The sequence below is a fragment of the Acomys minous genome (genome assembly GCF_964271855.1).
Source record: "Acomys minous genome assembly, chromosome: 10".
In the NCBI taxonomy this organism is placed as follows: Eukaryota; Metazoa; Chordata; class Mammalia; order Rodentia; family Muridae; genus Acomys; species Acomys minous.
In genome coordinates this window covers 72,597,279-72,609,000 of record NC_140491.1, presented here as the reverse complement: position 1 = coordinate 72,609,000, position 11,722 = coordinate 72,597,279, and the positions used below count along the sequence as shown (strand labels likewise).

General features: G+C 47.4%; 1 protein-coding gene across 1 annotated transcript in view; it reads right to left on the bottom strand.

Annotated features, from left to right (window-relative positions):
• Window positions 1-1,759: 1,759 nt before the first annotated feature.
• Window positions 1,760-11,722, bottom strand: part of B3GALT9 (beta-1,3-galactosyltransferase 9) — a 41,194-nt gene continuing 31,231 nt past the window's right edge. Inside the window, exon 2 of the mRNA XM_084798612.1 lies at window positions 1,760-3,184. Within this exon, the coding sequence (XP_084654738.1) occupies window positions 2,081-3,184 (1,104 nt within the window). The 3' untranslated portion in view covers window positions 1,760-2,080. The remainder of the gene's footprint in view (window positions 3,185-11,722) is intronic.

Sequence of the window (11,722 nt, the reverse complement as noted above, 5' to 3'; positions counted from 1 at the left end):
CACCAAAACAGAAAAAAGATTGTAAATCGTGTGGATGCAAAAACTCATCACACTACCCAGGCGGTGGTAGCACATGCCTTTAATCCCAGCACTCGGGAGGCAGAGACAGGAGGAGTCTCTGTGATTTCAAGGCCAGCCTGGTCTACAAAGCGAGCCCAGGACAGGAAGGCTACACACAGAGAAACCCTATCTTGAAAAACTAAGGGCTGGAGAGATGGCTCAGAGGTTAAGAGCACTGGTTCTTCTTCCAGAGGCCCTGAGTTCAATTCCTAGCAACCACATGGTGGCTCACAACCATCTATAATGAAATCTGGTGCCCTCTTTTGGCCTGCTGGTATACATGCAGGCAGAGTACTGTATAAAAAAATAATTTTTAAAAATAAAAAAACTCATCACACCCACATCAAGCAAAAAGAACAAAACTGGCTGCATCACATGACTTCAAAATACACTCCAAAGCCACAGTCATCAGACCAGCATGGGCCTGTAAGGAAAAGCTGCATGATTAGAAGTACAGAACAGAAGGCTCAGAAATGTAAAGTTTATGGTCAGTAGCCAAGAACACAATGCCAGAGTGTATTATCTTTAGCAAATGGTGGTGGAAAAATAGTATCTACACATGGAAGGATAAAATTAGGCCTTCAACCCACAGCACATACAAAAATGATGTCACAGCAGAGCAAAGGCTTAAACATAACATTGGAGATGTTAAACTACCAGAACACACTGTAAGAGGAAAGCTCAGCAGCACTGGTGTGGGTGGATATGTATTGATATGACTCACAGAACACAGGCAACACAGGCGCGGCCATGCAGAGGAGACCATGTCAAAGTAAAAGCTGCATAGCAGTGGTAAGAATCAACAGTGATGAAAAGACCTGCAGATGGGAGAAGGTGTCCCCACCACCTGCCAGGAGGTTAATAATCAAAATACATGAGAAAAGAATTAAAATAAGGAAAACACTGGCTGTGTTGGCACACACCTTTAATCCCAGCACTTGGGAGGCAAGGAGGGACAAGAGGATCTCTGAGATCAAGGCCAGCCTGGTCTTCAGAGTGACTTCCAGTACAGCCAGGGCTACACACAGAAGCCCTGTCTCAAAGTAAACAAATAAATAAATAAAAATAAAAAAGGAGAGAGAGAGTGTGTATGTGTGTGTGTGAAAATTCAATAACAACAGAAACAATTCAAAACCATAGAAAAAGCCCTAAATTGACATTTATCAAAAGAAAATAACACAGATTGCCAACAGAACTGGGCACAGAGATGTAGTTGGTTGGTCCCAACTTCTCAGAGGCCAAGGTAGGTGGGTCCAGAATTCACAACCATCCTGGGCATCCTAACATCTAAAGAAAAAAAATCCACCAAAACTAATGCCACAAATAGCCAAGGTAAGTGAAAAAATAACCATTACTAGCCATCAGGGAAATGTAAACTAGATCCACAGTGAGCTGTCACTTTCTACCTGTTGGACAGGCTGATGTAACAAGGACAGAAGATAAACGATAAGTTAGAACTAAGTTGTAACTGGCTGGTGTGGTGGTGCAGCCTTTAATCCCAGCACTTGGGAGGCCAGAGGCAGGCGGATCTCGGTATGGGTCAGTGAGATGGCTCAGATAAGGGTGATTGCTGGCAAGTCTCATGGTTTGAGTTCCATACCTAGAATGCACATGTTGGGGAAAAAACTAACTCCTGTTCTTTGTCCTTTGGCCTCCATACATGCCCTGTGATACACACATGTACATATACACACACACACTGCACCTGTGCACACACAATAAATGTAAACATTTTAAAAATATATAACACTCTGTACATCACAATATATGTAACAATGAAATCTAATGGTTTTTCTGAAAGGTTTTTATTTTGAAAAGAATCACACCATCCTAACTTAAATGTCTTAAGCATCAACAAAGAAGACATCAAGGTTGAGTACATCAGAACACTAAGAACATTTTGTGGTTTTGCTAAGTATGAATAAAGGTTCAGAGAAGCTACACAACATAGGGACAGAGGGTTTCTTCTATTATAGGAAAACAGCAATTTACAAACAAGACACTTAAAATCAAGTGAACACTAATCCCCAAAATACACAGCATTGTCATGTGCAGCCCCCACGGGAACATGCTTAAAGCTGCGAAGGTATGTCAGAAGTTTGCAGGAAATGAGCCCGTAGTAAGACTCCAACAGCGAGCACTCTTTCCCATCATTCATTTCTTTCCATGCCAGGGCAGTTTCAGCATCGGTAGCTCCTGAGGATGTAAAAATGAACTTGTAGCAACATCTGTTATATGTGACGTGTCTTTCCCCAGAAAACCTTGAACTGTGGATGGGTACAAGGCCCACAGACTTAGCACAAAGACCTACAAATACATCAGCGGGCACCACAGTCGGCACTTCGGTCACAACCACATACACCATCCGAGCCACATCCTGGGACATTATAAAGGCTTCGCCACTGCAGTAGTCTGGGTAGTATTTTTCAGGATAGTCACTAAGAGGGACAAATGCTTGGCTGTGGGGGTCTCTGTTAGGCATATCCTGGTGAACAACTCTTCCTAAATAGATACCTTCCAAGTGTCCTTTCAGATTGAGAAGATAGTCTACCAAGCCTGGTAGATTGATAAACATCTCTTCGTCAGCTTTGAGGATGAACAGGGCGTTAGGGCAGAAGGTTACAGCCCACCGGGTCATTGAGATGACCTTCAGCGTTCGGTTTTCAGGACTGTCCAAGAAGAGTCCTTCAATTATATCATTATTCTTCTGAGACTCCACGTCTATGCCTTCCTGGGTAGTCACCAACGCTGGCATCCCTAGAGCAAATAGCGTGAGAATCGGATAGCCTTGTACACTGGTCACACTACCCCAGGTTTTCCTGATGAGCTCCCGTCTTGTTCCGTTCCCTGGGCTACTGAAGATAAGAGCGAGCAGAAAGATGCTCTTCCCGCTACACACCTCGGGCTGGCTCAGGACATAATATTTGGAGGGGTTGCTTCTTAAGGAGTCCATGTTCAATTTTCTCGCCTTGTTCTTAATTGCAAGGATTTTCATATCTACATGAGGCAAGGAGCGTAAAAAGTATTCCTCCACCAAGTCAGCTCCAAAGAGCAAGGCATGAAATAGTACGACGTTGAACAGAACAAAGCACCACTGGTGAGTGCGGAGCCTGCAGAGAGTCACCTAAGTGAGGAAAGGGGTTACATCCTTTAAGCTTTGTTTCCATCCCTGCGCATTACCACCCACCCCCACCCCCCACTCCTGTGTGGGCTTCTTACAGTGCTTAGCAGTGCATCCTACTCTGAGCATGCGTCCTAGTTACCTCTCTCTTCTAGATCGCAGTCTCCCAGGTCACAAACGTTACATTTCTCCTCCGGTCCAGCGTTTGCCAGAAAGTGGACCCCGGGCACAATGTTAGTTCTTCGCTTTCTTGTTTGCATGGGAGTTTATGAATATAATTATAAACTAGACACTATGTGGGACACTGGAGATACAGAAAAGGGTCAGGCACAGATAGGCTGATGCCACATATCAGGTGACATCACTGTGGCTAAAACCTCCCGGGAACGTGTATACAGCCTTTGAATGGAAGCGCTTGGATCAGTTTCCTCTCCAGTTACAGAGGTCAAGGGCGGCTTTCCATGATGCGGTTGCTTTGGGTGTCCACCATGCCCTGGCTATTTATCAAACATTCACATTTTAGTATAACTCTGCTTTTAATCTAATAGTGAGCGAGAGTCTGGTTTGAGAGCGTCCCCTCCCCCATCTGACTCATCTGTCGATATGGGCAGACTCCTAGTATCTGCAGAAGGCAGTGTCTTCAGAGACCTAGGTGTACCAGGCCTCCTACACCTCACCTAAAGAGGTGGAGAGTGCCCATTTATTAAGAGACATACGGATTTATAACAGAGCTAGGGACCTTTGCAGGAATCAAAACTCTATTTGTTATGGCTTTTCTATTAGGAAGCACCTTACAGACTTACCCCTGCTGAGCGCTTGCTGTGTGCCGGCCACTGCGCTAGGCACTTTATTCTCTGCTTCACGTAGCACCAGGGGATGCCCCTCTCAGGAAGATTAACTTCAAAATAAAGCTGGGCACCTGAGGTTTACTACTTTGCCAAGAGCCCACAATGGGTAAGGGACTGAGTAGGCTCTTAATTTGAACTCGGATGCATCTAACTTTCACCCATAACCACCTGGGAATCCTCACCGCTGCTTTCCCTTCGCCAGGTGGACTGAATGGGAGAAAAGCAAGCGAAGCACACCCGTGCAGTTACAGACTGCAGTACTTACCACGTTTCTCGGGAGCCACATGCAGAACAACCTATCTTCATAGCTATCAAATGCTTCAGAGATGGTGGAAACTTACCTGCATGTTGTCTGTGAGCAACTTCAGGGCTTTGGAAATGATTCAGCTCATATGCCAAGCTACGAGCAAGAGGGCGTTGGACAGCTCCAACCGGCAGCGACTGCAGCCGCCGGGTACTACGAGCCTCAACCTTTAAGGGTAAGGTTTCTTGCCAGTCACCCTGAGCTTGTGTCCCAGAACACCGGCTGCCTGCATAGGATCTGACAGTGAGTGCGGCTCGTGTTACGGCTAGTGAGAATCCACAACAAATGGGAAAAAGGCAAACCTTTTCGTGCGTCCACCCAGTGTGTCTCACGGAAAAAACTCCTTATCACCGTGCTGAGTTCCTACATGTAGAAGTGCATAGAACCCTCTCCTACATCGTATTTGCACAGCATCACCTTCCAAAGAGAAAAGCAATGTGTGTGTGTGTGTGTGTGTGTGTGTGTGTGTGTGTGTGTGTCCGTGTGAGGAATAAAGCCTAATCCCAGTACTTGCACATGGTAAAACTGTGCTAAGCATTAAGGAATACAAGTAAATTTTTTTCCTCCCCCAAAGAAACATCATATATTCAGGTCTTATGTGTGCCTCATTGGGAGGGGTTCTTCATTCCTGGATTATGTTATGTAAAGTATTTACCAACTCAATTGTATGAAATACTGCTGGAGGGCCAGGCGCAGTGGAGCACGCCTTTAATCCCAGCACTCAGAAGGCAAAGGCAGGGGGATCTCTGTGAGTTCGAGGCCAGCCTGGTCTACAAAGTGAGTCTAGGACAGCCAAGGCTACACAGAGAAACTCTGTCTCAAAAAACCAACCAACCAAACAGGAAATTCTGCTGGGTGGTGGTGGTGCACGCTTTTAATCCCAGCACCCAGAAGGCAGAGGCAGGCAGATCTCCGAATTCCAGGCCAGCTTGGTGTACAGAGTGAGTTCCAGGACTACACAAAAATTTTGTCTGGGAGCTAGAGAAGGGGAGAGAGAGAGAGAGAGACAGAGAGACAGAGAGAGAGACAGAGACAGAGAGAGAGAGAGAGAGAGAGAGAGAGAGAGAGAGAGAGAGAGAGAGAGACAGAGACAGAGAGACAGAGAGACAGAGAGACAGAGAGAGAGAGAAACGAATCACCACACCTGAGTCACATGAAACCTTGTCTCAAAACCACACCACAGAAAAGAAATACAAATTACTTTCTTCTGGTAGGCTTTGTTTGAAAATGCCACAATGAAACAATACTTTGTATGCTAATTTGAAACACAAGTAAAAAAAAAACTACTGGACAATGAAAAGGAATTATGTCTACACACAGAGACACACACACAACCAAACTACATGAGAGCATGCCTCAGACACACATGCACATGTATACACGGCAAGCAGGTGTTAAAGTTGTATGTTCTCTCGGGGCTGGAAAGTTGGCTCAGTGGTTAAGAGCACCGTCTGCTCTTCCAAAGGTTCCGGGTTCAATTCCCAGCACCCACATGGCAGCTCACAACTGTCTAGAACTCCAAGATCTGACACTCTCACACCAATCCACATAAATTAAAAAATTAAATAAAAAAATATTAAAGTTGTATGTTCTCTCAACAGTTATCATCCTTCTTGGAATTTTTAAAAAGTCTTTTTTAAACGATTTATTTATTATTTATACAGTATTCTGCATGTATGCGCCTATACACTAGAAGAGGGCACCAGATCTCATTATAGATGGTTATGCGCTACCATGTGGTTACTGAGAATTGAACTCAGGACCTTTGAAACAACAGACAGTGCTCTTTTTTGTTTGTTTGTTTTGGTTTTTGGTTTTTTGGAGGTTTTCAAGAAAGGGCTTCTCTGGGTAGCCTTGGCTGTTCTGGACTCACTTTGTAGACCAGGCTGGCCTTGAATTCACAGAAATCCACCTGCCTTTGCCTCCTGAGTCTGTCACTACTAGCCAACTCTTTCTCCTTTTTTATTTAAGTAATTTATTCAGACTACATCTCAGTGGGGGGGGGGGGCGCACACCTTTAATCCCAGCACTCAGAAGGCAAAGGCAGGCGGATCCCTGTGAGTTTGAGGCCAGCCTGGTCTACAAAGTGAGTCCAGGACAGCCAAGACTACACAGAGAAACCCTGTCTTGAGAAACAAAACAAAACAAACAGACTACATCTCGATTGTTGTCCCCTCACTTGTATCTTCCCGCTCCCCCCTCCCTCCCTCTTTCATCCTATTCCCCTCTCCTAGGTCTGTGACAGAGGGGACCTCCTCCTCCACCATTATGATCACAACCTATCAGGTCTCATCCTGGTAGCCTGCTTACTTGCCCTCTGAGTGCTACCAGGTCCCCCCACCAAGGAGACATGGTCAAATAGGGGGCACCAGAGTTCATGTCTCTTCAACAGCTTCCTGTCTGGACTGTTTCTTTTTGGGGGAGGGTGCTGTCTGTCATCGAGCCTTCAGTGGTTTTCATTCTCAGTTATGAATCTGCAGTCATCAATACCACTGCACAAGAAGCTTCCTTGCCCATCGCAGCCGGCAGCAGCCTCGATCACGGACTTCCACATGGTCTCCTGTGGCAGCTCAGACCACAGACATCTCCAGAGTCTCCGGAAGCAGCACAGAACACAGACCTCAACATGGTCTCCTGTGGCAGCATGGATCACGGACGCTGACATGGCCTCTGGCAGCATCACCCGCCGCGGACATCACGAGGCCTCCAGGGGCAGCCTAGACCATGGAGGCTCAATCCAGAAAATGGGGCAGTCTTCGTCTGGGATATCTGTTGTTGCTCAGAGTCAGGGTGGCCATGAGGTTGGGCAGCACCCTCAGGGGCACTATCTGCGAGGGCTGAGCCACCGTACACCACCCTGCTGGCCCCGTTTTCCCTTTGTTGGCCCTTGCGGCCCTCCCAGTACCTGCTGCTTCTTAGCTCTTCTCTCTGCCAGCTCTGTTCCACCATCTTTCCCATCTCTCTAGCACACCTTATTAAAGTGGCATTGCAATCTGCCGTGTGACACACAGTATCTTATTTTGCCCAAACAGCTTTACATGCAAATACAGCATTAAAAACGAGCCATTCACGTGGCTCAAGGTTTCTGAAGCACCATAAATACTGGACTACTCCTAAGACTCATCTCGGATGTCGTGTTGTTGCTCAGTGAGAGTGATCGTGTGACTGGGCAGTGGTCCGGGGGTCAGGATCTGATAGTGCTCCAGGCCCCTGCGTCCCTGTCCTCAGCGAGGGCCAACCAGCCTGCTCCCTGGGCACGACCAGCACAGTCCAGGGTCTCTTCCCACCAGCAAAGCGAGCGGGGTGAGTGGTGCCAACAGCAGCAGCAATTGCTCTATGCCTTGGGCCAACCTGTGGGCCAATTTGGCAAGACTGGACCTCTGGGAGAGCAGAGGACCTACCCTACTTGGCAATGGCGTGCTCCTTTTCCAGTCTTGGAAAACTTTACCACATGGGAAAGTCTAACTTGAAACCCCAAATTAAAAGGACATTTGTTTGTTTGTTTGTTTGAGACAGGATCTCTCTGTGTAGCCTCGGCTGTCCTGGACTTTGTAGACCAGGCTGGCCTCGAACTCACAGTGATCAGCCTGCCTCTGCCTCCCAACTGGCATGTGCCACCATGCCCAGTGCTAAAAGGACTTTTTACATGTACTAAATCTAAAATGTTTCTTGTATTTAATAAAGTATAATTCTGTTTTTGCAATTCTGTCTATCTATCTATCTATCTATCTATCTATCTATCTATCTATCATCTATGATCTTTTCTGGGCCTCAAATCTACAGTTTAGTTTTTCTTTTTGGGGGGAAGGGGGAGGGTGGTACTGGTGGTTTGAGACAGGGTTTCTCTGTGTAGCCTTGCCTGTCCTGGATCTCACTCTGTAGACCAGGCTGGCCTCAAACTCTGCCTGCCTCAGCCTCCTGAGTGCTGGGATTAAAGGCGCACACTACCACTACCCAGCTCGCTTTCTTTCTTTCTTTCTTTTTCTTTCTCTTCTTCTTTCCCTCCTCCTCCTCTCTGTCTCTGTCTCTCTGTCTCTGTCTCTTTCTCCCTCTCTCTCTCTCTCTCTCTCTCTCTCTCTCTCTCTCTCTTTCTCTCTCTCCCTCCCTCTCTCAGTTTATCAAGACAGGGCTTCTCTGTGCCCTGACCTGGAACTCGATATGTAAATCAGGCTGGACTTGAATTCAGAGATCTGCTGCATCTGCCTCCCAAGTGCTGGGATTAAGGGTGATAGTGGTGCATGCCATTAATCCCAGCACTTGGGAGGCAGAGGCAGGGGGATCGCAGTGAGTTCAAGGCCAGCCTAGTCTACAAAGTGAGTCTAGGACAGCCAGGGCTACAGAGAAATCCTGTCTTGGGGGGCAGGAAGTGGGGGCCACCACTGCATGGGTTAGTTTCTTTTTCTATGAAAGGGTCACAAATATTATCTCTGGGAAGATCTACTTGAAATTTGCAGTTTGCTTTATCAAACATCTTCCTGCTGAGGTTGACACCAGTGCAGCAAATGGATATTGGTGCATGGTTTTCTCTCCAACCTCCCCTTTCATACAGGCTGTCAGGGCTGTGTGTTCATCTCTTCCTCAATTTCATATAATGTTGTCATCAATCAGTCTCTGGTCTAGCTGTCTAAGTGGCTTCCTGTTGCCCATTAGATCAAATTTGTTCTCTTGGGACCTGAATTTGAGAACCAAACACTTGTCTTCCACCACGAATATTTCTACTGCCTGAAGTGTTCTAGACGGCGTCAGGACTCTTGAAACTTTGCTGTGGTCTACTACTAACTGGGTATGTGAGTCTGTTGTCTAGATTGCATGCTATGTCGGTATTGAATTATTCTGTCCAGGACGGCAGTTATCAGCCAACTAGGGCACCTCACCCTGGCCCATGCCACCCTTGGCAGATGAATGAAGAGTGGCGCCAGCTCTTATCACCCAGCCACCAGGGCCAGCTCGACTGTGTTACCCAGGGGTGGTGCAGGGGCCACTCTCTCTAGTGCTGCAGCCAGTTAGAGGTGGGGCCAGCTCTGCACAGCCCTTGGATGTCAACAAGGTCCCAGGTGACAGCCCAGACCAGGGACATGCAGACGACCTTTGGTGGTGATATGAGCCATGGACACTGAACAGATCTCTGCTGCCACATAGCCATAGACCCAGACATGACCCTCAGCAGCACAATGGGCCAGGACTTCATCATGGCCTCAGGTGGAAGTGCAGGCTGCTCACACCCAGGCTATTCCGCTCCACTCTTTTTTTTTTTTTTTTTTGAGACAGGGTTTCTCTGTGTAGCCTTGGCTGTCCTGGACTCGCACTGTAGAGCAGGCTGGCCTTGAACTCGCAGCAATCCACCTGCCTCTGCCTCCTGAATGCTGGGATTAAAGGCATGCGCCACCACTGCCTGGCTCTACAATAAATCTAACACCATGAAAAAAAGTGCTAAGAGTGTTGCTGCTTTTTGTCCAGCCCTGAAGTCAATGAGATGAGAGTACGACTGGGACAGAGGAGGGTTAAAGCATTGTTAAAGCATTGAGATGGCTCAGGAGGTAAAAGGGAAAGAACCAAATCTTGTAAGTTGTCCTCTGACCTCCATACATGTGATATAGCAAGTACACACACACACACACACACACACACACACAATCTTTATTATGTGTATAGGTGTTTTGCTTGCATTCCTAATGCCCAGACCAGATCCCCTGGGACTGGAGTTATAGACACTTGTGAACCACCATGTGGGGGCTAGAAACTGAACTTGGGTTCTCTGGAAGAGGAGCCAGTGCTTTTAACTGCTGAGCTATCTCTCCAGCCCCTAAAGTTTAAAATTTAAAAAGCCCCGTCAGACTAAGAAAAATCAATATTAGTGTTAATGGTAAATACTTTAAATCCTTATTGTAAGTCCACCTATAAATAAGAAGCTGGTGCTGTGATCATTTGACTCCCTAATTAACAACTGTCGGGTTCTGCCTTGTGCCCTCGCTGCCTTCAGTAAAGGAACTGTTAGTCAGATAACCAATCTATGCTACCCTATGCTAGCAACATCAGCTATCTTGCACACTCCAAAGATGCCTTGAGAAAAATGCACAGTTGCAGCTGATTGCCCCAGCTCTTGAAGGTACAACCCACTCAGGGCTGTATGAAGCGGTTTGTACTGGTTTCTGGCTATCACAAGTGTTAGTGAATGTAACGGAGCCTGTCACTATCTCTACCTACACCAGAGGTGCAGCACTTCTGGTGGCCTAGCAACTTCTCTGAAGGCTGTGACTGCTCCTAAAGAAAAGGGGGAAAAAAATCTGTGATTGGGCCAAACACACATTTCCACACCTGTGACTAATGCAGACCCTTCTCTGGCCAAGTAATCAGCTGCAGCTGGGAAGACAGTCTCCTGTGCCTCCCCCACCCCCCTTGTGTCGCAGCATTAAGCCTAATAGAAGGCTCTTGTCCCAGTGATTTTTTTTTTTTGCCAACTTTCAGTGGTGTGGATTGAGTTGGTAACACAAAGAGACAGCAGAGATGGGGAGATGGGGGCGGCAGGGGGGGGTAGGGGCGAGGGGGGGGGGACGGACACTCTTGCAGGGGCAGCCTAGAAAGCCTAGAAAGCAGCAAGCTGTTTGGTGGCTGAAGGAACAGCAGCAGGGTGGTCAGGAAAGGAGGGACAGAAGAAACAGATGGCAAGAGAGGGCTGACAGATCAAAGTTTCTAACAACCAAAAAGAAAGCAACTACAGGTCCTGCTCCCCGACCCACCACCCAGTAGACCTTGAGCTCTTAATCCCCCTGCCTCTGCCTCCCGCGTACTGGGATTACGCACATGGGGCACTATGCCCAGCTTGGCTGTTAAGCCTTTAAAGCTAAGGTTCTCAAGGACTGTAGGGCAAAAGCTACAACACCAGCAGGTGTCAAGGGCTAAGGAATTGCCTCCTCCTCCACCTCCTCCACCTCCTCCACCTCCTCCACCTCCTCCTCCTCCTTCTTAGTATTTTGATACAGGGTTTCTCTGTGTAGCCTTGGCTGTCCTGGACTCACTTGGTAGACCAGGCTGGCCTCGAACTCACAGCGATCCGCCTGCCTCTGCCTCCTGAGTGCTGGGATTAAGGGCGTGCGCCACCGCAACCAGCTGGAATTACCACTTCTTAGGTTTACACAAGAGGTGTGACCCTTGCAGAGCTAAGCGTCCAGATACTCAAGGCCTGTATAGAAACTGTTACAACCACCCAGTTCTTCCTAGTTCTTACAGCTATCTGCTTGATGCCCTGGTTGCTGCTGTTAAAAAAAAAAAAAAAAAAAAAAGCAATGGTGGTAGGCGCCTTAGCCCCAGCTGTCAGGAAGGGCAGTGGCAAGGTGGATCTTTGAATTCAAGGCCAGAGCGAGTTTCAAGCCAGGCAGGACTACACAGAGA